This window comes from Antechinus flavipes, chromosome 4 (genome assembly GCF_016432865.1).
Source record: "Antechinus flavipes isolate AdamAnt ecotype Samford, QLD, Australia chromosome 4, AdamAnt_v2, whole genome shotgun sequence".
Taxonomy (NCBI): Eukaryota; Metazoa; Chordata; class Mammalia; order Dasyuromorphia; family Dasyuridae; genus Antechinus; species Antechinus flavipes.
In genome coordinates, this window is record NC_067401.1 from 191450130 (window position 1) to 191477348 (window position 27219).

Genomic DNA, 27219 nt, shown 5'->3' on the forward strand with positions numbered 1-27219 from the left:
TTTTTAGGCTGTCTCCCTGCCCTAAATTTGAAACTCGCCTTACCTCTAATGGAACTTCTTGTCTTTGCCCTGTATATATCAGGGCAAATGCCAAGGATGGCCAGACTGACCAAGAGGTAGGGGTCTAGGAATGACTGATATTTGGATAAAGGGCTGCAATAAATTTATTTTTCAAAAACATTACCCCCACGTTTTTTTTTCTCTATTGTTGGGTAAGGGCAGCTAGGTGGGAAAGTGGATAGGATGCCTGATCTGGAGTCAGGAAGACTCATCTTCCTGAGTTCAAATGTGACCCAGACATGTGCTGTCACTAAGACTGGACAAATCACTTTATCCTGTTTACCTGTCTCCTCATCTGTCAAAATGAGCTGGAGAAGGAAATAGTAAACCAATATCTTTGCCAAAAAAAACTCAAATGGGGTCATGAAGTCAAACATGACTAATATCAAGTAGTTGGCACTTTTGTGTCTCAGGTTCTTGCATTTTGTATCTTGGTGTTGGTAGTTGTGAAGGCAATCCTCAAGGTTCCCAAAAGATGGGTTCCCTATACTTTTAATGACAGACTAATATAATTCATAATGGTAATTTTTATTGCAGTTGTTTCAAGATTGATAAAAATTAAAGCCTTGGCTTTAGGATCAGAATTTGACTATCTTTGGAACAAGTTGATTTATCTGCTGAAGATAATAAAGGACATCTCCCTTCTCATTTCTTCTCCTCTTCCCAGCTCATCTCCCCCATAATGGTTAAGTCTTACTGTCCCTTCTCTTAAATGGGTACTAAGAGCCAATGTCCTTTTCCCCCTAACACTTGGTGAACCCTGATAAAGATGGCCTTTTAAATTTTTTAAAAATTTTATTCCCTTAACAGTATTTTTTTTTTCAATTACAATATATAGTTTTCAACATTCATTTTTATGAGATTTGGAGTTCCAAATTTTTCTTTCTAAGAAAACAATTTTGATACATGTATAATCATGTTAAAACATTTTCACCTTAGTCAATATTGTGAAAGAAGAAAAGGGGGGGGGGAAGCAAGTGAAAATAGTTTGAGTTATATTCAGACCCTATGGTTTTATTTTTGTTTTTCTGGATGTGAATAGCATTTTCCATACTGAATCTTTTGGAAAGTCTTGGATCACTATCGCTGAGAAGAGCTAAGTATCATAATTGATCATCGAACAATGTTGCTGTTGATGTTACTGTGCACAATGTTCTCCTGGTTCTGCTCACTTTACTCAGCATCAGCCTATATATGCCTTTAAAAGGATTATTTTTCTGAAATCATTTCTTAAAGCACAATACATTCAAATAGTAAATTGTTCAGTCTTTCCCCAATTGATGGGCATCACCTCAATTTCCAATTCTTTGCCAGAAGGTGGCCAATCCTAAAGAGGCTTGTATATTGTATACTCTGCAAAAACTGATTAATGATTGGTCGCCATGCTAGGCCCCGCCCAATCGTGTTCAAGCTGGTTTTCTGGCGTGGAGGTGGTGGTGCGTTTCCTGCTCGCTGAGAGCTTTGAGTGCTTGCCTGGAGGTATAGTTGGGGACGGGAGGAGGGGTTTGCAGGCTCCAGGTAACGGGAGGCTGGGGAAGGGGCGGCCCGAGAGCCCCACGAAAGCCTGAGAGTAAGCTCGGGATGGCGCGGGTGGGGTTCCCGTTTCCGGAACCGGAGGGCGGCCACTTGGGGACAGCCGAGGCATTACTGGCCGAGGCCGGGGTCCGAGGCTAGGACGCTGTGCCGGGAGTGGAGTCCGAATCGGCCGTCCACCCCCAGACCAAGAGCCACACCCAGGAAGCCGGTGGGCGGCAGCGGAGGGGAGGAGAGAGAGGGTCCGGGGGACTGAAAGTTGGGCAAATCAAGGTAAAGCCGTGGGGAACGCAGAGTTGTCCCGGCCGTTGGCATCTTTGACTCCCTGTCTTTCCTCCACAGCCTCTGTCTGGGCGTGAAAAGCCTTTCCTCATCGGTTTCCTGTAGCGCCACTTCCCCTCTACCGGCCCCTCCTCTCTGCCCATCCCTGACCCTCCTGGGGACACCATGGATCCCCCAACCCCTTTGGCTCCGGTTCCCCCTCCCCCAGTGTGTGCCCCGGCTCCCTCAGGAGTTTTGACCCCCCGGACAATTCAGATCGAGTTTCCTCAGCATAGCTCTTCACTTCTGGAGGCCCTAAACCGCCACCGTTTGGAAGGGAAGTTCTGCGATGTGTCCCTCCAAGTTCAGGGCCGGGAGCTCCGGGCCCACAAGGCAGTGCTGGCTGCTGCATCTCCCTATTTTCATGACAAGTTACTTCTGGGAGATGCCCCAAAGCTCACTCTGCCAAATGTCATAGAAGCGGACGCCTTCGAGGGGCTACTTCAGCTGATCTACTCCGGGCGCCTACGCCTGCCGCTCGAGGCGCTGCCGTCTCACCTCCTGGTGGCCAGCGGGCTCCAGATGTGGCAGGTTGTGGATCAGTGCTCTGAGATCCTCAGAGAGCTCAGCGGAGGAACGACCAACCACACCCTCTTCCTCTCTTCCTCTTCTCCCCGAGTCTGGTGTTCCCGCCCGGCTCCTCCGCAGCCTCCTGTACAACCCCCGGCACCAACCGAGAACCCTGGGGGAGCAATGGGGGGGGAGCTGGGAGAAGTGCTGAAAATTCAGGTAGAGGAAGAAGAGGAAGAAGAGGAGGAGGAAGAAGATGAAGAAGAACAAAAAATGTTATCAGTTGTCCCTCAAGTCCCACAAAGAGTGGGAGGAGGGACCCCTCGTCCTCGTGCCCACAATTCACTGCCTATACCTAACACTACCCGAAGGTTACCAGATGGTGAAGGAGTTCCAGCTGAACCTCCCATCTTTTCTACACCTCTGCCTCCCAAAATTTTTTACATTAAGCAAGAGAAGCTTGACCGTGAGGAAGAAGTGGTTGGGGGTGGGGGCCAACCTGAGAGAGATTTGGAGGAGTCCAGAGAAGCATTTTCTGGTGGGACAGGAGGAGGGGAGCTTGGATTTCTGCTGCCCCCCGGTGCAGAGGGAGCTTCCAGTGGAGGTGGCCCATCATGGAAACCAGTAGATCTGCATGGGAATGAAATCTTATCTGGGGGTGGTGGACCAGGAGGGACCGGACAAGCTGTGCATGGACCAGTAAAGCTAGGGGGAGCACCTCCCCCTGATGGCAAGCGATTTGGCTGCCTGTGTGGGAAGCGGTTTGCAGTGAAGCCAAAACGAGACCGACACATAATGCTGACTTTTAGTCTCAGGCCTTTTGGCTGTGGTGTCTGCAACAAACGATTCAAACTCAAACACCATCTGACTGAGCACATGAAGACACATGCTGTAGCCCTGCATGCCTGCCCCCACTGTGGTCGAAGATTCCGTGTCCATGCCTGTTTCCTTCGGCACCGAGAGCTCTGCAAAGGCCAAGGTTGGGCTACTGCTCATTGGACATACAAGTGATAGCTAAGGTTAGACACAGACTCCCCTTAAAATAAGTGGGCAACTTTATGATGATCTTTATGGTCCCCCAACTTTGCAAATCTTTAAAACAATCCACTTAGATTGTCTGGCAGATGATCTAAGTCAGGCCAAGGGAAATTGATTCTTGTAAACCAGAATACCTATTTAATTGAAGAATTTATAAGAATGCCCACTCAGGAAGCTAAATTTCAGTTGAGAAAATTTGTACAACAAAGGAATGGTCTTAAAAATCTGTTTAACTTGTTTTATATTGGATGTTAGAAGATTCCTACTTTCCAGATCTGTTGAAGGAATTAAATTCAGGCACTCAAAAACTAATAGGCCAATTTGGTGACTGTTGTACAGAAAAACCAAGGCTTGCCTTCTAACTATTTTATAGCAGATTTGCGTGTTTACATGATTCTTTGACACTGTGACCCACTTTAGGAATTAGAGTTTTTTATAACTGAGATGGACTGGTTCCTACTCATGTCACCTATGATCTTGTTCCATTGCCGAAGGCTTATTTTCTATAACACCTGTGTATTCCAGTAGTCTGGAGAATGTAGTTATAGTAACAAGTGGTCACACTTACTGCAATGTGTCAACCACTGACCCCAGGACACTCGTTTTTTTCCTGTCCCTAATCACTGCATACAGAACATAAAAAGGTGACTGTGTTTAGAAAGACTCCAGGGCTGGGATCATATGACTGAATTTGAAGAGAGATTTGACAGAAGTGCCCAGTCTCAGGATATAACATAGTGACACTATCCCCATCTTCACACAACTTTTACTATTTCAAACAAATACAGTTCTGAACTCCTACTAGTAAATATGAGTTGATCATATGTCTGGATATGAGAGTAGATCTGGGATGACTAGTGGTGTGTGAGATTTAGAATTAAGAATGTTAAATAGTTTAGAGGTAGAGATATTATGTGAGTTTATGTCTGCTTGCTTTCCATGCCTTACATAGGGATTATATGTACTAACACTCTTATGTGCTTCTACTGCATTTATTCTATCTGAATGCTTAGGAAAATGTCATTTAAATAAATGAGGACATGTTTATTTCTCAGTAAAATGAAGGGATTGGACTAGATCAGATTAGAAAAATGGTTCCATAATTAAAAAAAAATTTTTTTTTTACTAGTATATAAACTTTTTGCTAATGGGCTCTTAAAATTTGTAAGTTTAAAAAACTGTTCTCCCTTCTTGTTGTTCTTAGCTATTCCTTCAAGTCCTTGACTCTGAACCATGGAAATCATTATGCTAAATCTGTTAGAAAATTCTGTCACTGAATTTGATTTGGGACACACTGAATTACCAGAATTCTAAGGTCCCTTGTTCTAACATTAAGTCCTAGAATCACTGCCTGAAGAGGTAAATAAAGTAAGGTGAAAATTCTATTTAGTCCCACCACTCACTTCAGCAGTCTAAAGATACATTTAAGAAGTGAAAAGATGGACTATATTAACATTTTCACCAGAAGGTGAGCAAAGGCCAGAAGAGTAGACAAGATACACTCAATTTTGTCATTGTATCACCTAATGAGGGAAAGCAGAATAAAAATAATCTGGATTCTTATCAACAGATTCTATTCATCTTTTACTCTTCTATTTTAATTCAAAATCCTTTGTAAAGGTATGCTTTATAAAAATTGCTTTTGAAGCTTGTAAAGATTCATGTCTTACTCAAGTTTGGGCACTTCACTGATACATATTGTAGGCCTTCCATAACTTGTTCATTGTTAATTTTGACTATCATTAACCAAAAATGCTCCACAGATGATCTATGTTAAACTACTACTAGAAGAAATTGAAATTTACAAAACATTAAATAAACCCTTACCCCAACCTCCTACTAGTGCTTTTATGTCCTGATTTAAGTTACATCTGGATGACCAGTATACAGGTTACCCTAGGAGTAAGAAATAAGAGTGCTTCCAGCCTAGGCAGTGATGAACCGATACTAATAGGATCCTTCAGCAATTATGGAAAATATAACCTGAAAGCCAAACACCTGCCCAGGTATGGCTGTATAAATGAAACCTATACAAAATCAATTTATAGCCTCTACACACCCAATGAACCCATCTTAAAATTTGGTTACAGCTCTAAAACAATTCATCTGATACCTAAAAATCTTGATATCTGAAGGTAATACAAGTATGGACCTATAAGAAGTATAACATTTTATCAAGGTCAAGCAATTTTGAGTTATTTCTGTTTTTCTAATTCTGAATTAAAAAGAGCTGTCCAAAACAGCAATGAGCTATATCAGGAGATGAATATCTTGGGTGTGAAGCAAAGTCTTTAAAAAGAGCTTGGAACACCATTTATCAGGGATGCTACAAAGGGAACTCTTGTGCAAATATAGGTTGGATTAACCAGATGGCCTCGAACATCTCTTCCAACTCAGAATTTATGATTTTCAACATTAAACAAAGCAGTTAATAGGGAGCTCCATTATAACAGACTTACAAGAGTATCCCAAAACAAATGGATGTGTATATGAACTAAACAATAACACCATCTAAGGCAAAATCTGGGTACTAGCAACTTCCCAAAGTATGGTCCCAGCAAGAGCATTCAGTGCTTGAGAGGAGGCAACAGATGGAGGAAACTGTATAGTAGCCTTAAAATCAGGGCTTCGCTTTTTCCAACAAATTTGTATAAAACAAGTATAGGTTTAATTAATAGAGGGTGTTTTGTTTTTGGAATGAAGTTTTTGAAAAAAATGGGTTATTTTAGCTAGATCAATGAAAAACTTAAACCATTAGGTTATATAGCTAACTCAGTTTTCAACTTCCTTTTAGCTATTAGAGGATAGGACCAGGGAGCAGCCATGAACCTTCATCATCCCATGAGTCAAGGGAATTGTAAGGGTGGTCCGAACTTGGAAGCTGATCTGGGTGGGGTCCCTTCCTTTTTCCTTTCTACAGCTTGTTTTCCTATCCAGAGTCCTCTTCCCTCTCCTGTTTCCAAGTTCCAAGGAACCTTTCTCATTTAGGGCATTTCCTAGAAGGCTTCTCTGTATTACCATCCTATCTTTTTTTCCCCTTCCATCTTCCTTTAGAAACCTTACCTAGTTGGCAGGGGAAAAATGCCAGCTAATAGTCTTGGATTCTACTTTGGAACTATCCTGTAGAATAAAAGTATTGTAAAGGCAATATGACATAGTGTGGTAAACACTGGATTTGGAGTCAGAAGACCCATGATTAAATTCTTGCTTTTGTTTCTTACCACCTATATGACTCCCTCAGTTTTCTCCTCTGTAAAATGAGAAAGTTGAAATGGTTTCTAATAATATCCAATATTTACATAGCATTTTTAAGGTCTGCAAAGCACTTTACAAATATTGTCTCTTTTGAGCTTCACAACAACCCTAGGATGTAAGTGCTTTTATTATCATCATTTTACAGATGAAACTGAAGTAGAGGTGAAGTGGCTTGCCTGGATCACATGACTATCTGAAACTGGATTTGAACTTGGGTCTTCCTTACTTCCTTACTCCAGATCTAGCACTCTGTCCATTGTGTCACCTAAATTTACCTTTATAAATCTGTTTAGCCTCTCAGTTTGTTAATTTAATGGAGATGTGCCAGCCCTTTCCCACAAGAATTTTCTTATTATTTTTAGAGTCTATTAAGGTGCACAAGATTTAACAAACACTTTGACTCATTCTACCAATTGGAAATCAGTCAACAGAAATCACTTTGATCTCATTGTAATACAAGCAGTTTGATTAGGTTTTGGAGAAGGAATGTTAAGATCACTGCCCAAAGTTACTTTCCAAGCCAAAGTTTTATCACACCTCCTCACAGGAATAACGAGATAACTAGAAGCTTAAGAGTACTCAAGTCCAGCTACTATTTCAGATCTAGCTACTATTCATAGTAGATTTCAGCTACTATTTTGATCTAGTGGAAATCATTAAATTGAGGGAGGTAGGTCTTGTCACAGATAATGATCACCAAAACAGTATCTTACAAATTAGGTCTTCAGAATTACTTGGCACTGAAATACTGGACTGGGTGACCCTGCAGAGAAGGGTGAGGTATAAGAGGCTGCAGATCAACCTGGCTTAGTCAATCAGATTTGAAGTTTCATTCAGCTGAAATGTGGCTGATACAAGAAAGATTACTGTATATTTTGGGGTCTGGGAAGATCACTATTTAACTATATTCAATTTTTTGTCTTTAGCTACTACCTCCATTCTCAGTACTTTATTAACTTCTTTGGGCAACTGAATTTTGACACAATTTTCCATAAACCTTCATGACTATCAAAGGCCTGATAATATCAATTCTCTGCTACTCGTGGCTAATTTTGGCCTAACAAATAACATCAATTAACATGGGTCTTTCATCAGCCAGCACACCATATGTGAAACCATGTTACAGTGAAATTTTGAATACTTTGGATAAGTTCACTTACTTTGGCAGTATACTTTCCAGGGATATCCACATTAATAATAAGATTGACATGCATTGCCAGAGCTAGTTTAGAATTTGGGAGGCTCTGAAGAATAGTGTGGGAGAGGAGAAGTATTTGACTACCACAGTGAAGGTCTACAGAGGCATTGTGCTGACTTCATTGTTGTATGCCAGTGAAACCTGAACAGCATACCAATGCCAAGCTACTGGTCTTTCTGATTCCATAGGATCATGAAAGCTTTGTTGTCATTCAGTCATTTCAGTTATGTCCAACCCTTTGTGAACTCATGTGGGATTTTCTTATCAAAGATATTGGCATGGTTTGTCATTTCCTTTTCCAACTCCTTTATAGCTGAGGAAACTGAGGCAAAGAGGGTAAACTGATTTGCCCATGGTCCCTTAGCTAGTGTCTTCCTGACATCGAGGTTAGTGCTCTAGCTACTGTACCATCTTGAAAGACATTTCCATGGAAAAACTACTTATCCCAAGGAAGGAGGAGGAGACAGCATTGCCTTGGGACTGCATCTGACAGACCAAGCAAGGAGCAGAAATAACCTGCAGCTATTGCTCACCTGACAATCACAAGGAGAAGGCAATAGGGAGAAAACTCAGTGGATCCATATGCTGATTGAGTAGAACTAGAGAAATAGAAAACAAGGCAGGTGGAAACATTGTATGCATAATCAGTGAGATGCTCAGAAACTAGTCTACAACCTCTGGAAACCTCAACCTGTGCAAGCATTTCACTTTCCTTCTGACCAATGAGAATATGAGTGTGTGTGTGTGTGTGTGTGTATGTGTATTTGTATATACATATGCACACATATATAATTACATCCCTTTAGCTATAATCATTGCAGCCTAAATTTCAAAACCTTATTCCTCTGCTTATTTGGATCTCTATGTTCTTGGGAGCTACCTCAAAAATATATAGCCATGACTTTTATTTGCTTATATATACATGCTTTGAAATCTAGAATAAGGAAGGTAACCCAAAATATTTTTCTGGAAGGATTGGAAGGAAGGAAGGAAGGAAAGGGGGGGCAGCCTGAGCCAGAAGAGAGACCTGGAGAAATACAGAGAGATATCCAGAGAGATATAGATAGAGAGAGACAGAAAGTTTCGAAAAATTTATTGATATTCAGATCATATCTTTGAGTTTCTGTTAACTTTTTAAAAAAAGACTTAGCAAGCCGATGATCTAGAAAACTGAACAGTGAAGCAGTTTGATATTTATGTGGTGTTAGACAATTCCTGGTAGCTTTTGAAGACGTCCAACTTATAGAAGCAAGATAAGAATTAAGCAGCTCTTCCTTGTATAGTCACACATTGTCTGATCTCTAAAGTATTCATCCTTCTCAATTTTTTGATCATCTTCTTTTCCCCAATATAGCTTAAGCAAAAAGGAAGAAACCAAGCCTACTTTTGGTTGTCCTTTTTGTCATCCTTAGTTTCCTTTACCAACCACAGCTCATTCTTGACTTTACCGCTCATGACATTTTTTCTTTTTTCATAATCATACTTAATTTTAACATTCTTTTTTTTTTGAATTCCAAATTCTCTTCCTTCTTTGAGTTCCTCTCACTGATTGTGAAGGCAAGCAATGTTATCACCACCACAATTATATATGTGAAATCATGCAAAATATATTTCCATTTTAGTCATGTTGGGGAAGAAAAGGTCTTTCACAGTTGATCATACAACAAGAATTGTATAAACAGGAATTATCCGGAGGTTCCAATATGAATATGCAATAGATTGAGATTTTTTAAAAAACAAAATAAATAAAATATATTTAATTAAATCTTATTAAGTGAAAGTCATGTAACTATTTAAAACCTCTGCAATTATTAGTTTATTAATGTAATTCAGGATTCAGATGTTTAATATTCCTCCTGAAATTATACATAAAGAAATGCAAAACTGAAATTAGAATTTGAAAGTCAAAATTGCATAACAAAACAGTACTCCATCACAAAAGCATGTAAAATTACAAGAATGCTTATTTTTAAAACATTGGCACTTGAGAATGATAATTTCAAAACAACAAAACTGCCAAATTGTCCCCCAAAATGGTGAGTAGGTAAACATATATAAATGTTCCGTTTTAGTGAATATACTATTAGCTTTGGTTTTGTAAAAGAAAGAAATTTGATCAAATAAAGACATTTGGTCTACATCTTGCCATGAAAAAAACAACAATACTAATTTTTTAAAAATCGTATTTACTTAGAAGCATTCAGAATGTCAACAAAACAGCTGCAACTTTTTTTTTATTTTTACAATTACAAAGTGGTTTTCAATTAACAGGACAACAATTATTTCATATGCTGAATCAAATACAACTGAAGATGAAAATGAACTACATCCTCATATGTAACTAATTTGTGCTATGCACCAACAAGAACCTGCTTTAAATTTCCATGCCAATTTACAATCCCCATATTGTACCGGGCAAGATTAGTAGCCATTGAAAATACCATTAAAGGACAAGGCTATCTAAAGACACATTTAGTAGCATGTTAATTATACAAAAACAAAGAAACCAAGCCAAACCGCCCCCCCCCCCAAAAAAAAAAAAAAAAAAAACAAAAAAACAGACATTATACAGTTTAAAAAATGTTACACAGCTTTATATTTCAATTTTTTTTTCTTTAAAAGAAGTGAGTTGTGTAGAGTGAGATTAAATGCTATATAGACAAGAAAAAAACTTCTCTATAACCAACTTATTCATTATCATCATCTTCCTTCTCCTCCTCATCTTCATCTTCCTCCTTCTCTTTATCTTCCTCATCTTCTTCCTCCTTCTTTTTCTTGCTCTTCTCATTCTTGACAATTCCTCCCTTTTTTCCCACATCAGGTTTTCCTTTAGCCCGGGATGAAGCAATATCCTTTTCATCCTTTTCCTTCAGTTTAGCTGCTTTCTCTTCATAAGGTCGCTTATCATCTGCAATAGTATTATTCCACGTTTCTCCCAAATTTTTAGCCACATCTCCAGTAGAAAGCAAAGATGCTCCCCCTTTGATTTTTGAATAATATTCAGTAGAACAGAATAAGAAAAATGCGATGCCTTTTCAGTGCATTGGGATCCTTAAACTTCTTTTTTGTTTCTCCTTTAGGTGATAAGTTAGTTTTCATTTCTCTTTCAAAATAAACTTTATCAGCTTTTGCCATGTTCTCAAATTTTCCTTTCTTTTTAGCAGGCATTGTCTTCCACTTTTCTGAGCATTTTTTAGAAAATTCTGAGAAGTTCACAGAAGCATCTGGGTATTTCTTGTGTATCTCCTGGCAGGTTTGCATAAAAAAGGTATATGAAGGCATTTTACTTCTCAGCTTCTTAGGATCAACTTTGCCCATTTTTTATTACTTTCCCTTAGTACTATACAGAAGTAGCCCAGTGCCTATCTGGCTCTTACTTGTCCTGGCGCTGCCTCTATGGAGCTCAATGTACTGCAATCTGATTCAGATTAAAAAAAATTTTTAATAGTATTTTATTTTTCCAAATACATACAAAGATAGTTTTCAACATTCACCTTTGCAAAATCTTGCGTTCCATATTTTTTCCCCTCTTTTCCTCCTTCCCTCCTCCCCAAAATAACAAGCAATCTGATATAGGTTAAGCATGTGCAGTTCTTCTAAATGTATTTCCATATTCGTCATGCTGCACGAGAAATGATTTTTAAGAGCTGTATAGAGAATATGGGTGCAAGGGTAAATAAATAAAGGAGGATGAATATGAGAGCATGATGTAGTTACTCTTTGAAAAATGTCAGGTAAAAAATTGATGAGACCTGAAAATTTAAGAAAAACCTGGAAAAATAAGTTTTTCTATTACTTCCTACTGCATGCTAAGATAAGTATGTACATTAATGCAAAGTGAAGTAAGCACAACCAGGAGAACCTTCTATACAGTAACAGCAATATTTTAAGGATTATTAACTATGAAAGACAGCCTCTCTAATCAATATAATAATTTAAGATAATTTCAAAAGATTTACAATGAAAAATAAACTACTGAATTTTCAATGCAGATTGAAGAATTCTTTTTTCACTATTTTTTTTTTTTTGCCTCTTTTTATGTCCCTGGACCAGCAATATTTAGGTGGAAAAATGGATTTAACTTTAGTGTGGTACCCCTTTCTCAGAGAAGAAGAGAGATGACAGCCTCATGGTCTCTTCTCCTACTCCCCCCAAGGCATGAATCACCTTCGATGAGGAACTGACAAGATTCCAGAAATATTTATGTCTTTTGCAAGCTGAATTTAGAGGATGTCAGTTCTCTTGATTTAAAAGAAAAAGAAAAAAAAAATCTGTTTTCCTAGCCATTGTTCCTTACAAGGGGAAGGATTTCTCCAATCTTACATCTACCAGTTTGGCCCCTTCCTGCCAAACACTAGTTATACAAAAAACAGATTTAGTAAATATTATTCCCCCTCATGGACTCTATATTCCAGTCAAAGCAATTTACTTATTTTTCCTCCTACGGGACATTCCATCTCTAATCTCTGTGTTTTTGTATTGGCTATTCTCCAAACCTAGATTATACCTATGCCTCTGAATAAAAGCTCTGCTCAATGGCTACTTCCAAAAGAAAGCTTTTGCTTCTCTTCTACCACAGCCTACCCCCTTAATGTTCCACTAGTTGCTTTGTATTTACTTTTGTGAGTATTAGATCCCTTGATCTTATGCAAGTTTCTTGAAGGTAGATATTGTTTCACTTTTGTCTTTTTATTGCCAGTCCTTACATAATCCCTGGTTTATTTAGGGTTTACAAAGAGCTTTTTATACATTATCTGGGATATAGTTCTTCCCTAATTCAAAGAAATGACTAGGTTAGATATTCTGGCTCACAAGGGGTTGAACTAACTCAACAATCATTGCTTGCAGTGTTTTATCTTTGACTTGGAAGAGCTGGACTTTGACTACGATATTCCTGAGAGCTTTCTTTTATTTAGACATTTCTGTGTTTTCTTTCCCCCTTGGGTTTTGTGTTTCTTCACTTTAGCACAAGTATCTGAATGAATAGCAATTCTGAAATAAGATACTAGTTTTGACTCTCCTCATGTTTTTCCAGTGTTTTTCCAAAGACAAGATCATCTAGGCACATCAAGATTCCAGATAATTCATTTTTCTGACTACTTTCTTCACCTGCTTTTGGAACTGGTTGAGCATCCCCAGAATGTTTGGAGACATAATCCAACTGGTTAAATCCAATTTTGAAGATGAAAACCAGTCTATTTTTTTTCCCCCTTAACTCTAATAAACTGCTAATACCTTCTACTTAACTATAAGATTGAGAGCTAAGGACCCAGAGCAGTAGATAAAAATTTGTTTGACCTAACCCAGTAGTGAACTGAACTATTCAGCTAAGATAATAATACCTCCTATTAGGAAAAAGCCTAACTAAGTCACCAACCAACCAAAATTTTGTGCACCGTGAGGAGCCTGACCAGTGACCAGTGGAGTGACTTGACCAAATTCTGATACCATACTCTATCATAGACTTCTATAAGGACCCTCACGAAAAAGAAAGAACTTCAAGGTCAGAAGTAGTTCTGAAGTTGTGAATTGCTTGGCCATGTGTCTTCCCTATAGGTGTGATACCACAATACCACAATATTTTAGATGCATTTCCACTCTTCCTTCGGTAAACTCTATTTATAATTTGTAGAAGAGTACACCTGTAGTTTGGAGTGAAATGCTTTGTACATACTATTTTTGTCATTTGTGTAAATGTTTTTGCTAAAAGAACTAATTAAGTCTACTGGCTAATTGTTAAAGAGACAACGTACTGGTAGGAGCTTACAAGCTCATGTTAAGAGGTTAGTCACTCAGAGAGCTACTACTAGAATCCTGAAAATAACAGCAATCACCTTTGGGGAAAGAGAAAGTATTCCAATGAGGAGCAATTACCTAAAAAGATAAATGTGAATGCACAAAGAATCCGTAAATTATTTTGGAGTATGTAAGGAAGATAAAATAAGAGTATATAATAGAGGATTAGCAAAAATGTATGGCAAAGTTATATGAAGATAGTGTCAGGAATGCCATAGCTCAGGTTGAGGTAGGTCTGATGAGAAAAGCTAAGAACAAGACTTTTTAAAGTTATAGTGGGGTGGAATGGCTGGGGAGGGGGGGGAAGGGAAGGGGAAGGGGAGGGCTGGAGACAGCTAGGTGGCAGCTGGTGCTGCAGTGGAGACAGAGCACCAGCCCTGAAGTCAGGAGGACCTGAGTTCAAATCCGACCTCAGACACTTAACACTTCCTAGCTGTGTGACCCTGGGCAAGTCATTTAACCCCAATTGCCTCAGCAAAAAAACAAAACAAAACAAAACAAAAAAAACAAACCAAAAAAACTATAATGGAGAAAGAGGATGAAAAAAGGGGCAAGACTACGGATTGGGTTAGATAGATAGATGGATGGGATGATGGGATGATAATTGTTAACGAAGAGAAAGCAGAATTACCCAACTCTAGTTTGATCTCTAGTTTCTCTTCTAAAAAGTATAATATTTGTACAGGAAAGAATAGCTTTCTTTTTGAATATTGAATTCAATTGTTGAATTTGAAATATTGAAATTCAGTGTTGAATTGTTGAAAATATCGAAAATGTTGAAAAAATTTGGTAAGGAAGAAAATAGAGAGCACCTAATTACTCTTTTAGCATTCAAGAAACTAGATCCAGATAGACATTTTCCTGAGACACTAAAAAAATTGGCAAGGAATTTTCTACAATACTCACAGAGAAGCAGAAAGCAGTGGCTACTTGCCCAAGTTTATGCACATGAGCTTGCTCTATTCCATTCCCCTTTCCCTTCTCATTCCTCCTTTTAAAAATACAATCATAGTTAAATATTACCACAAAACAATAGCAAGTAGTGCATATGTTAAGATGATGCTATTCTTTTGTTAGTCTTCTATTACCTCTCCAACATCCCAAACAACAGGCTCCTGGCCTGGAGTGGCTTATATGAACTGATGCTAAGTGAAATGAGTAGAACCAGGAGAACATAGTATACAGAAAAAACAAGATTATATGATGATCAACTCTGATAGACTTGGATCTTTTCAACAATGAGGTGATTCAGGACTGTGAGGATTGGATGTGGATCACAACATAATATTTTTACCTTTTTGTTGTTATTGTTTACTCCTTTTGTTTTCTTTCTCATTTTTTCCCTTTTTGATCTGATTTTTCTTTTGCACTATGATAAATATGGGAATATATATATAGAAGAATTACGCATGTTTAACATATATTGGATTACTTACTATTTAGGGGAGAAGGGAGGAAGAAAAATTTGGAACACAAGATCTTGGCACATTTTTTTAAAAAATAATTTTTTATTGATAGAACCCATGCCAGGGTAATTTTTTTACAGCATTATTCCTTGCACTCACTTCTGTTCTGATTTTTCCCCTCCCTCCCTCCACCTCCTCCCCCAGATGACAAGCAGTCCTTTACATGTTGAATAGGTTACAGTATATCCTAGATACAATATACGTGTGCAGAACCAAACAGTTTTCTTGTTGCACAGGGTGAATTGGATTCAGAAGGTATAAATAACCCAGGAAGAAAAACAAAAATGCAAGCAGTTTATATTCATTTCCCAGTGTTCTTTCTTTGGGTGTAGCTGCTTCTGTCCATCCTTGATCAATTGAAACTGAATTAGCTCTCTTTAACAAAGAAATCCACTTCCATCAGAATACATCCTCAAACAGTATCGTTGTTGAGGTATGTAATGATCTCCTGGTTTCTGCTCATTTCACTTAGCATCAGTCATGTAAGTCTCCTTGGCACATAGTTTGAAAATAAAAAGCTACTTTTTATTATTGTTCATCAGTTGTCAGTCATCTTAGAATGTATGTATATGTATATATATATGTATGTATGTGTATATATATATATATATATATATATATATATATAAATATATATATATAAAATAGAGGCAGCTAGATGGCACAGCGGATAGTGCCCGTCCTGAAGTCAGGAGGATGTGAGTTCAAATCAGTTCAAATCCCGCCTCAGATATTTAATACTTTCTACCTGTGTAACTCTGGGAAGTCACTTAACCCCAATCACTTAACCTCAGCAAAGAGAGAGAGAGAGAGAGAGAAAGAGAGAGAAGAAAAATAAAATGCATATAATGAAGCTACAAGAAAACTGGCTTTGCAAAAGGATACAAATTGTCATCAACATGAAGGATGAGTTGATAAGAAAAGCACTGTTGCAGAGGGACTGGAATGCAAATAAAAATTCATCCTTTAGGACCTGGAATGGTTCAGCAAATTCAATCAGTTTACATGGAATGCCAAATGCCAAGGGCATAAGCAATGAATCATCTCTTAAGGTAGATATAAAAGTTGCAATGGGCAAGGAAAATTGTTTATTGTATTGACAAGGGCACGAAAAATGGTCAGAAGATAATAATATTCCATGGTGAATGTGACCAGGAGCCAGAAGATATTATTGTTTTGGATCAAAAAGATAGTACTATATTTATACAATAAGGTGAGGACTTTTTCATGAATATGGATATCTAGTTGGTGGAAGTATTGTATGGTTTTCAGAAGCTAATATCAACTTCTGACAATAGTATCCAAAGTCACTATGTCTTATTTTGGTGAGATTGTCAAATATGGAGATACCAAATGTGCATTGAATGGAATAATTTTTCCAACTTGTCATTGATCTTCTGGAAAAGAGATTCTAATAATTTAATTTAATCTTCCCAAAGATAAGCTTATCAAATAAGCTATCTTTGTTGGAAAAGTGACTGCTTGAAAGAAAAAAAAATAGAAAAGACTGAAGAAATAGATGGAGGAGAGCTGATAGATTTTGACTTGTCTCAAGAGAGAAGAAAAACTCATATGTATAATAAACATTTTCTTTGAGGCAATATTCTATATCATAACTCTTTATCAGGGCCAGTGAATACTCTCTATTATAATGCTGGCTTTTGTATGCAATAGTGAATGAGTAAAGAACTTCAATCGTCTTAACATACTACTTTTTATTGCTTTTGGTGTAATAATCAACATTTTTGTTGTTCAGTCCTGTCTCATGACCCCATTTGGGGGTTTTCTTGGCAAAATTACTGGAGTGGTTTGCCATAATATTTCCAGGTCATTTTACAGATGAGGAGCTGAAGCAAATATGGCTAAGTGACTTGCCCAGGGTCATACAGCTAATAGATATCTGAGGTCAAATTTAAAGTCAGGAAGATGATTTCAAGTCCAATGCTCTATCCACTGCACTGAGTAGCTACCCATATTGAACAGTAGTTGCATTTTAAAAAGCTAATTGATGGGGGTGAACCCTGAAACTGTCCAAACTCTCCTCTGGAAGAGGTCCAAAGGGGGGAATGACATAAACTGAGATCTTTTAGGGGATTGGATATGTATCCTCTTCAGGGAACTTCCAAACCCTGAGAAAAGTCTGCAAACTCCCAGTTAAGTAGTTTCATTCAATTGGAGATCTTGGCCAATAACCCTCCATTGCCATAAATAACTCTCAGTGGCTCAAACTCCCAGTTAAGGAATATCATTCAATTTTAAATTGAATTGAAAATCAATCTCTCGGTAGTTGGCCCCCTCTCCAGGCCAAAGATCAAAGCAAGCTCTAATATATCTAGGTCTACATGCCCAGATATTTTTTGCATACATCTTAATAGACCATGCCCACTGGTGAAAATATTCTCTTCTCAGTGTTAATCTTTGCTATACAGGACTTTTTGCCCACTAAAGAAGTCTGTCTTCCTAGCAGGCTGGCTTCTCAGTGCCAATAAATCCCTTTTTGCCACAGATTTTGGGTTTTCAAATTCTTTTTGCATAAGATCTTCGCCTCCAACCAAAGGGGATTTCCCACTCAATTCTCACACCTCTTCCCTCCCACTAACCTCATCATTTGCACCTTATCAGAATGGATCAAATTAGTAAAATAAAATTTTGTGTTGTTTTTGCCATTTATGATGTTTAATGTTTAAGACAGTCTAACATTGTTAATTATTTCCTTATGGTAAGGAAGCATTTTTTTTTCAATATAATCCAATATAATCACCAGGTGATGTGGAGAAATCCAGAAAGTAGTGAATGGAAGGGACCAAATAGGTTAACTGCTTTTATCTCTACAGATGGAGAAGGAATTAAATGAGTTCCAACGAGCTGTATCCACCTTGTCCATTGGAGAGAGAGAGACAGAAAAAGAGAAGACCCTCTAAATGAAGAAGACCCAAGAAACATCAGATGGTTCCATCTCTGACTACATGTGCCACTAAAAGAGCATGCCAATGTGTATGGCATTTGACTCATGAACATCAAAAATTGTTAAGAAGATTATTGCAGGACTTTAAAACCAGCAGGAAAAAGACTGATGCAGGATTTCAAAACCTGAAGGAATCATTGTATTTCTTGACACGTGAAGTGATGGACAATAGATTGGTTTGAACTATCTCTTGGCTGCTGAAGGAGGTGTTATGTATGATTGTTATTTATATACCCTCTTTCTAGAACTCATGGAAATCTTTTATAATATCATGTTGATTCATATTATTTGTTATATCACTACTTTCCTGTGTGATTCCTCTCATGCTGATTCATATTGTTTGTTACATCACTACTAGTCTGTATTGTATTACTACTTGCTTGTGTGATATGTCCCATGCTGATAGATATATGTATACCTGTTTCAACTAAAACAAAAGAAAGTGGGAGATGTAGAGGGCCGCAGATAGTGGGGAACTCTGGGTAAGGTATAAGACCTTTCAGCCCAGAGGGAACCTGCTAACAATGTCTGGTTCAGCTACCCATCTCTCTTTGGTGCTCTCACCCTTCCTGAGAAGTCAAGGAGGGCATGAACATCTGTGTTCTACTTGAAGTAAGAGATACTTACAATAAAGCGGCATTTACATATCAATAGCAGGGTGCTTATAGCTAACACTTGTGCAGTGTGCTGTGGTGATGCAATGGTACTATAGTTAGCACATGCTCAGTGTGCTGTAGTGGTGTAATTGTACTTAGGTATTTAGGGGCTGAGAGGACTTGAAATAAATAGACTCCATCTTTGACCAGCCTCGTGGTCTTCTACTTCATCACTGCTCCATTAAGACCAAGGACTCGGGCTCTGAGATCCTCCAGAGAGCTATCCAGACAGTACATTTTGGCACCCCAATTTTGGGGCTCTAGAAAGCACACTACACCCTTCCAATTCAATCAAAGAACTTTCTTTTTTAAGAATGACTTTGTTAGCCCAAAGACCATGGTGACTTTGAGCAAGTTAGGCCTCAGTTTCCTCATTTATATTAAAAAGAAGGATTTGGAAGACATTTCTTCCATCATGTGTACCATCAATGCTCACATCATTTACCCATGGGAAGGGAGGGGAGGAATTCAGTGAGCAGATAATCCTCCCACTATGCATGTAACTGATAGGAAAACAAGAGAAGGGATTCCAGTATGTTGGATAGATAATTTATTTCAGATAGACAAGAAGACATAAAAGTTGCACAGAATGGACAAGCATAAATATATTGCAATCTGCAGTGTTGGAGGGAGAGCCCACTTCCAAGAATTCACAGATAGAACATAATTTCTTTCACACTTAAGTCATGAGATGGATAGAATGGCTACAATAGGATGATAGTGGAACATGGAATAGCATGGGCTATTGGAAAAGTCACCTCTGGACCCGAGTTTCCTCATTTGTCAGACATGAAAAGGTTGTATTAGATGGTCTTGGACGTTCTAGTCTGAAATTCTATGAATGAAATGGTTATGGAATATAATGATAGCAGCCTCTTCCCTCCCCCATTTCATGATTTCTCCTTTCTCATTCCTTATTGGCCCAATTGTAATGCCGGAGAAACTGAGGCAAGATGGAGATTAGAGAGTTTTTAACATAATGGAATATAATGGGATGGAATGGAATGGGCTAGGATGAAATGGATTTGAATAGTGGGAAAATTTAGGGCTGTCAGCTTAATAACCAAGATTGGGGAGGGGTTAACCTTGAATAGCCCCTTTCTCTTTTTTTACCCACAAAGCTTGCAAATAAGGCTGAGGAGTGAGGGAAAGAAAGGTGAGAAGTGCAAAGAGATATATTATGGTGATGATATTTAAGAAAGGACAGAGGGTTAGAAGGGAGGCGGGAAGAATCTGATGGTGACTTGAAAAAAGACTTAAAGTATAATAAATAACAAAAGAATTGGAGCAAGGCATTCTGGGTGCCAGTCCTAGCTCTGCCACTTATTTCTCTAGTAACTTTGAGCAAATCACTTTTTTCCCTAATCTATAAAAAAGGGTTTTGGAAGAAGTTTCTTCTAGCTTCTATTTCTGCATATATTCATATCAACACTAGAGGGCAGCAAAGGCCAGGGAATCCCAAATCCACTATGCTACTGTGGAAGAGGGGGCATTCCAGAAAGCAGGATTTGGACTTAATTTTGCTCTAGTTTCTATATCTCTTCCGAAATTAGGGTGGGGTTCCTTCTCTGAAGCATGGATTTGACATGGATTTGAATAGGAAATTTTGAATGGGTTGAATGAGGCCCTGCCCCCATTCCTCAATGTGAGACATCTGACTGGAAATAGCAAAAAAAGAATCTTTATCTTTCCTAAAAGTGTATTGAAATAAGCACAAATCAACTCACTCAGAGATAACTATTAAATTTCAGTGTGAACATTTATGCATCACTATAAATCAAATTTAATTTATTATTTTATTGTCTAGACTTAAAAAAGTGATGGAAAAAATGTTAATAATGCAGATTAAACCTTTTTTATTCATTTTTATTTCATTAACTCTTTCCCAGTTACATGTAAATTTTTTTAACATCCATTTTTTAAAAATTCTGATTTCCAAATTCTCTCCCTTTTCCTCTCTCTTTCTCCTCTTTGAGAAGCCACGCAATATGATATTGAGTATATATATGAAGTCATGAAAAACATTTCCATATTGGCTATGAAAGCAGTCAACTTTTTAAAAATGTATTTTTATTTATTTCATCAAATTTTTCCCAGTTACATGTAAATTTTTTAACATTCATTTTTGAAAATTCTGGTTTCCAAATTTCTTCCCTCCCTCCCTTTTCTTCTCCTCAAGAAGGCAACCCATATGATATTGATAATTCATATAAAGACATGAAAAACATATTTCCATATTAGCCATGTTTTCAGATTAAATTTAAAAGTGTGTTATATGCATATTCCCTTTGCCTCTAGAAATCTGAATGTTAAACCTTTAATACCCTTCTAATCTCAAGATTTTCTCCTTTCCAGAAAAATGGGGAGGAGTCTGCAGTAAAAGAGAGCTGACCTGATTGCTCCCTCCCCTCCCTTATCCAGCACAGAGAGGACCCGAGAGAGGTAAAAACAAAAACAATCTAGAGAAGATACCAAACTAGGGCCCCCTGAACAGAGGATAGATGGAGCTGGGTAGATTTTTTTGTCTGTGGCAATCTAATGTGGGTTGGGGCTGCCTATTAATAACAAATCCCTGGTCACCTTGCCTCCTCACCTTCTACACTCTAGGATCTGCACATTGTTCTTTTTCAAATGTTCCCTTCTAAATCAGGATCTCATGACTTAACATTGGCTGTCCACCATAACCTGGAATATATTTCCAACTCAACTTAGTCTTTTGGAATCCCTTGTTTCCTTCAAAACTTATCAATATCAACAACATGAAACCTTTATTTGGTCCCTTTCCCAATTAGAGCCTTTCATTCTGACTAGGATTACTTTGTATCTGTAATATATGTTTTATAAGTATTTATATATGTGCACCTTGTCTCTCATTGAAAATATAAGCTCTTTGAAGGTAGGGGCTGTATTCCAGGCCCTAGCAAAATACCAGGCACGTACAGGTGCTGACAGAATGTTTTTTGACTGGTTGATCCTTTTCTGTGTAATGATGCTCCTGTTGTCCATCTAAAGCATATTTCATCTGCACAAATTGCCCTTTGCGTATACATAGTAGGTATAAATAAATTAATTTACAGCAATTAATAAATACATAATTAAATCCCCTATACCTCCTTTTAACTATTGTTACATCTCACTTCTGTGACACTGCTCCTTCTAATTTCTCCTTCTATTCCACTCAGTCTTCTTTGCTTGTCCATCCTTCTCCTAAGTATGGATGTCTCCTATACCTGTGTCCTCACCTCTCTTTTCATCTCTTTTTTGGCAATCCCATTCACTTTGAGAGTACCTGTGATTGCCTTTATGCAATAACTTCCAAGTCAGTCTGAATTTCTCCTGAATACAATTCAATTCATGAATTTCTAACTGCTTTCTGGACATTTCCATCTTAGTATCTTCCTGGCATCTCTCAGAGAATATGTCCAAAAAGGGATTCATCATCTCCCTGCTACTCATCCTGTATTATTTCTGTGATGGCACCACCAAAAATGTTTATCTATCCTCCTAATAGATTCTTTGTGGTCAGCGAGTGTCAGTTTTATATTTGTATCTCTGATGCTTGGCCAAAAAAAAAAAAAAAAAAAAAAAAAAAAAAAAGTAGACATTTAATAAATATTTGCTGATTGATTTATTGAGTCTTATTCTGTTATGCCTGTTTCCCTAAATTATTATGCCTCAATTTCCCAGAATTAGTATGTCCTGAATAAAATTATTATGGCTACTTCCCCCTTCCTGACCATTAGGACAGAGAGAATTAAAATCTCAAAGCTCTGACCACTTTACATTTCAAAGAGTCATAAAACTTCGGGTGGCTTGTCCCAAATACCTGCTGGGATGTGTCCCTCCAACTCCCTATAAAAGTCTCTGGAATTAATTGCTGGATGCTTTGAGACAAGAGTCCCATTCAGCTGGCTAGGGGTCGGACATCTTTTGGACATGAGTCCTGTTCGACTGCTTGCTCAAGTTCTTCACTATTAAAATATTAAAAACTAAGCTCTGTCTTGCCTCAGTTTCTTTGAAATTACAATTCAACTTTCTTTGTTTCTTCAGATTTTCCTTAACTTTCTAGCTGGTCAACATCTTTTTGAATCTTAATTTTAAATGAATTTCAATTTAATGAATCATAACATTATCTACCTCCTTTTGAAAAACATATAAGTTATGTTTGCTAACCAAGTTCCCTTGAAATTATTCCAGAATCTCTTAGGAGTTTGTAGCCAGAAATAGAGCTCATATCTTCTTCTCACTAAGCTATAGCACCATGGTTTTTCAGCTACCCTTTGAGATTCTATCTTTTTTTTTCATTGCATAGGAAAATCCTGAAAAGAAAACTTTCTATAATGCTTCAGATCATTATTGATTTTGTGGCAGCTAGATGGCATAGAACTCATCTTCATGAGTTCCAATGTAGCCTCAGACACTTAATAACTGTGTGACTCTGGCTAAGGCACTTAATCCTGTTTGCCTCAGTTTCTCATCTGTAAAAAGAATCTGTCACAAAATAGAAAATTTTGATTATATCAAATTGAAAAGCTTTTGTACAAACAAAACTAATGCAGAAAGATTAGAAGGGAAACAATAAACTGGGAAAACATTTTCACAGTCAAAGGTTCTGATAAAGGCCTCATTTCCAAAATATATAGAGAATTGATTCTAATTTATAAGAAATCAAGTCATTCTCCAATTAATAAATAGTCAAAAGATATGAACAGACAATTTTCAGATAAAGAAATTGAAACTATTTCTAGCCATATGAAAAGATGCTCCAAATCATTATTAATCAGAGAAATGCAAATTAAGACAACTCTGAGATACTACTACAGACTTCTCAGATTGGCTAGGATGACCAGTAAAGATAATGCTGAATGTTGGAGGGGATATGGGAAAACTGGGACACTGATACATTGTTGGTGGAATTGTGAACAGATCCAGCCATTCTGGAGAGCAATTTGGAACTATGCTCTAAAAGTTATCAAACTGTGCATACCTTTTGATCCAGCAGTGTTACTACTGGACTTATATACCAAAGAGATCTTAAAGGAGGGAAAGGGACCTATATGTGCAAAAATGTTTGTGGCAGCCCTGTTTGTAGTGGCTAGAAATTGGAAACTGAGTGGATTCCCATCAATTGGAGAATGGCTGAAAAAATTGTGGTATATGAATATTATGGAATATTATTGTTCTGTAAGAAATGACCAACAGGAAAATTTCAGAAAGACCTGGAGAGACTTACATGAACTGATGCTGAGTGAAATGAGCAGAACCAGGAGATCGTTATATACTTCAACAACAATACTATATGATGATCAATTCTGATGGACATGGCTCTCTTCAACAATGAGATGAACCAAATCAGTTCCATTTGTTCAATAATGAATAGAACCAGCTACACCCAGTGAAAGAACTCTGGGAAATGAGTGTGAACCACTATATAGCATTTCCAGTCCCTCTGTTTTTGTCTTCATGCATTTTTTATTTCCTTTTCAGGTTAATTTTACCTTATTTCAAAGTCCGATTCTTCTTGTCCAGCAAAATAACTGTATGTATATGTATATATATAGTATTTAACATATACTTTTACATATTTAACATGTATTGGTCTACCTGCTATCTGGGGGAGGGGGTGGGGGAAAGGAGAGGAAAAATTGGGACAAAAGGTTTTGCAGGGGTCAATGCTGAAAAATTACCCATGCATATATCTTGTAAATAAAAAGCTATAATTGAAAAAAAGGAAAGAAAAATAATCTGGAGAAGGAAATAGCAAACCAGTCCAGTATCTTTTCTGAGAAAACCCCCAAAACGAAATCATGAAAAATTGGATATGATTGAATAACTATTCTGCAATTTATGTGGTCTTTGAGAATCAGTACTAAAAGGTTAACTTTCCTGGGGATCAGTATCAGAGGTAAGACATGAACCTATATTCTCCTGACTCTGAGACCAGCTTTGTATCCATGCCATACTGCTTCCACTAGTTATCAGAATTTTTCTGCAGAATGAGTTCAAAGAGTTCCAAAATGGTATTAATTTTCTTGTGTTTAACTATTAGATAAGGAAGAAGTGCATGGTATGGAGAATGCCTGTGGGAAAACATGGAGGGCAGTGGTACATAGGTGAAACAGAGGAATGTGATATAAGATTAGAAAGACAGTCTGGAGTCAAAATTGACTTTAAGTGGCAGGTCAAGGACATAAGTGGCACAGTAGATGGAGTACTGGAAACAGAGTAAAGAGAACTTTAATTCAAATCCAGCTTTAGACACTTCCTAGCTCTGTTATCCTGGGCAATTTGCTTAACCTCTTATCTGCCTCAGTTTCCTTATCTGTAAAATGGAGGTAATAATAGCACCTATTTCCCAGGGATGTTGTGAAGTGAGATAATCTGTATTTTTTTATTTTTGTCAATTTTTTATTCATTTTAAACTTAAATAAAAATGAGAAAAGAAAAAAAAAAGAATACTTCCATGTACACAGCAGAATGTGAGAGGATTCAATATAAAATAATAAATTTCCATTTCAAGAAAAACTACATAATAAATAATACATATTGTTTTCAAAGCTATCCAGCTTTTCTTTGCTTCCTTCTAGGTTTTTTTTTTTTTTTTTTGTGGTTCTTTATTGTGCACTTTTTACTTTTTTTTCTACCTACCTCCTTCTTTGTCCACCTCCAACTCAAACTAAAGAAGGCTAAAATGAAACTGGGGTATATTTGTTCATTGATTTTCAGTCTTTCAAATTTGGAATATATCAAACCTGAAAACACATTGCCACAATGTATTGCATTTTTATATAAAAATACAGGTTAAAGACTTTCCATTTTAGAAAACAAAGCCCATATGAAGAACTACATGAATGTTAGCTGTGTTAGTTTGTAGGCAAGAGAAATCCATTATAGTTTTTGAGCTAGGCAAGAAAGATTATTTTGACAGTTTTTCTTAATAATTACAAATAATTTCAAAAGCTTTCATTTTCATATATTAAGTTGTGAATTCAAGAGTTTCACACTTAGCATGTTCATAAGGCTTTTCTCCTACAGTGAAATCTCTGATACAGATTACAGATTAACATATTTAAATGCCTTTTCACAATCATAATACTTAATTAAGATCTCAACTGTTCTTAGAGACTTTCCCACATGTCTTTCTATAATGTCCAGCAGGCTAGCTCCCTAGAGGGCCTCTGGATCAGTCAGAGTCAGGATCAATCAAAGTTCTTGATCTTTAGGGGGAGAAGTGAAGAAGGCAGGCAGACTTGCCAAAGATGTATCCTGGATTCTGAAATTCTGAGTCTCCATCCTCTCTCCTCCTTGTCCTGCAGCCAAGTGACTCTGACTTCTCTCCCTCAGCCCTCCAATCCTTGCCTATGATGACCTCACCACCAAACATTCAGTAAGCACCAATGGTGAGGAGAGCTATCGTATCACTATCTCATCTAAGTATATGTATATAGAACCATTATCTCACATAGAATAGGTAATTAGCCTTAAGTAGTCTGTTATCTGATTCAAGTACATCTTTTCAGAGTTTCAGCCCTCTACATCTCTTGCTTTCTTTTGTTTTAGAACACAGGTTGTCATGCCCCCCTGACTTTTCAGGAAAGGAGGTGAAAACACTGGAAAGGAGGTGATCGCGCCCTCCTGACTTCTCAGGAAGGGAGGTAAAAGCACTAAAAAGTAGATGATCACACCCTCCCTGATATCTCAGGAAGGGAGATGAAAAATACCAAAGGGAAATGGGGAGTCAAGCCAGATATTGTTAGCGGGTTTCTGGGCTGAAGGATCTTACTAGAAACAGGTATGCACAAACCCATCAGCATTACACAAGCACATAGCAATAAAGCACAGGCCAGCAGTGATGACTCTCCCCACAATTGGTGCAGGCTCAATGTTGTGTGACAAACATGAATTGTACATGCAAGTAGTGATATAACTAAGAATATGAATCAACATGGTGTTGTAAAAGATTTTCAGAAGTCCTGGAAGGAGGGTATGTAAATAACAATCAAACATATGCCTCCTTCAGCAGCCAAGAGATAGTCCAAAACCAATCTATTGCCTATCCCTTCACATGTCAGGGAAGCCAATGATCCCCACAAGTTTTTGAAGTCCTGCAATAGTCTCATCATGTCTCAGGGAATCCAATGATTCCTGAGGGTTTTGAAGCCCTGAATCACTCTTATTAACAATTTTTAATGTCCATGAGTCAGTTGCCACTATCTCACATAGAATAGGTAATTAGCCTTAAGTACTGTGCCATACTCTTTCAATGGTGAGCACAATCAGCAAAGGAACCACCTGATGTTTCTTGGGTCTTCTCCTTTGTTTCAAGGGTCTGCTCCATCTCTCTCCAATGGACAAGGTGAATGTGGCTTATTTGGCACCTGTCTGATTCCTTCTCCATTTGTGGAGATACAAGCAAACCCT

The 27219-nt window shown here is 37.7% G+C and overlaps 1 protein-coding gene and 2 pseudogenes across 2 annotated transcripts; 2 read left to right on the forward strand and 1 right to left on the reverse strand.

Moving 5' to 3' along the window:
* The first annotated feature begins 1449 nt into the window (after nucleotides 1–1449).
* Nucleotides 1450–18942, forward strand: ZBTB9 (zinc finger and BTB domain containing 9). 2 transcript variants are annotated; one of them, XM_051996402.1, is made up of 3 exons: nucleotides 1450–1539; nucleotides 1936–3443; nucleotides 18012–18942. In XM_051996402.1, exon 2 carries the CDS (start codon nucleotides 2041–2043, stop codon nucleotides 3433–3435), a length of 1395 nt encoding a protein of 464 aa, XP_051852362.1. In that variant the 5' UTR covers nucleotides 1450–1539; nucleotides 1936–2040; the 3' UTR covers nucleotides 3436–3443; nucleotides 18012–18942. The 2 variants fall into 2 exon arrangements, with proteins under 2 accessions (XP_051852362.1, XP_051852361.1); XM_051996401.1 differs by lacking the exon at nucleotides 18012–18942 and having other exon boundaries at nucleotides 1936–5301.
* On the reverse strand, nucleotides 8263–12495 carry LOC127561142 (high mobility group protein B1-like; annotated as a pseudogene).
* LOC127561141 (dnaJ homolog subfamily A member 1-like) lies at nucleotides 15942–18002 on the forward strand (annotated as a pseudogene).
* Nucleotides 18943–27219: the final 8277 nt, after the last annotated feature.

Coding starts and splice junctions, on each gene's coding strand:
- ZBTB9 (XM_051996402.1), top strand. CDS start 2,041: ATGGATCCCCCAACCCCTTTGGCTCCGGTTCCCCCTCCCCCAGTGTGT.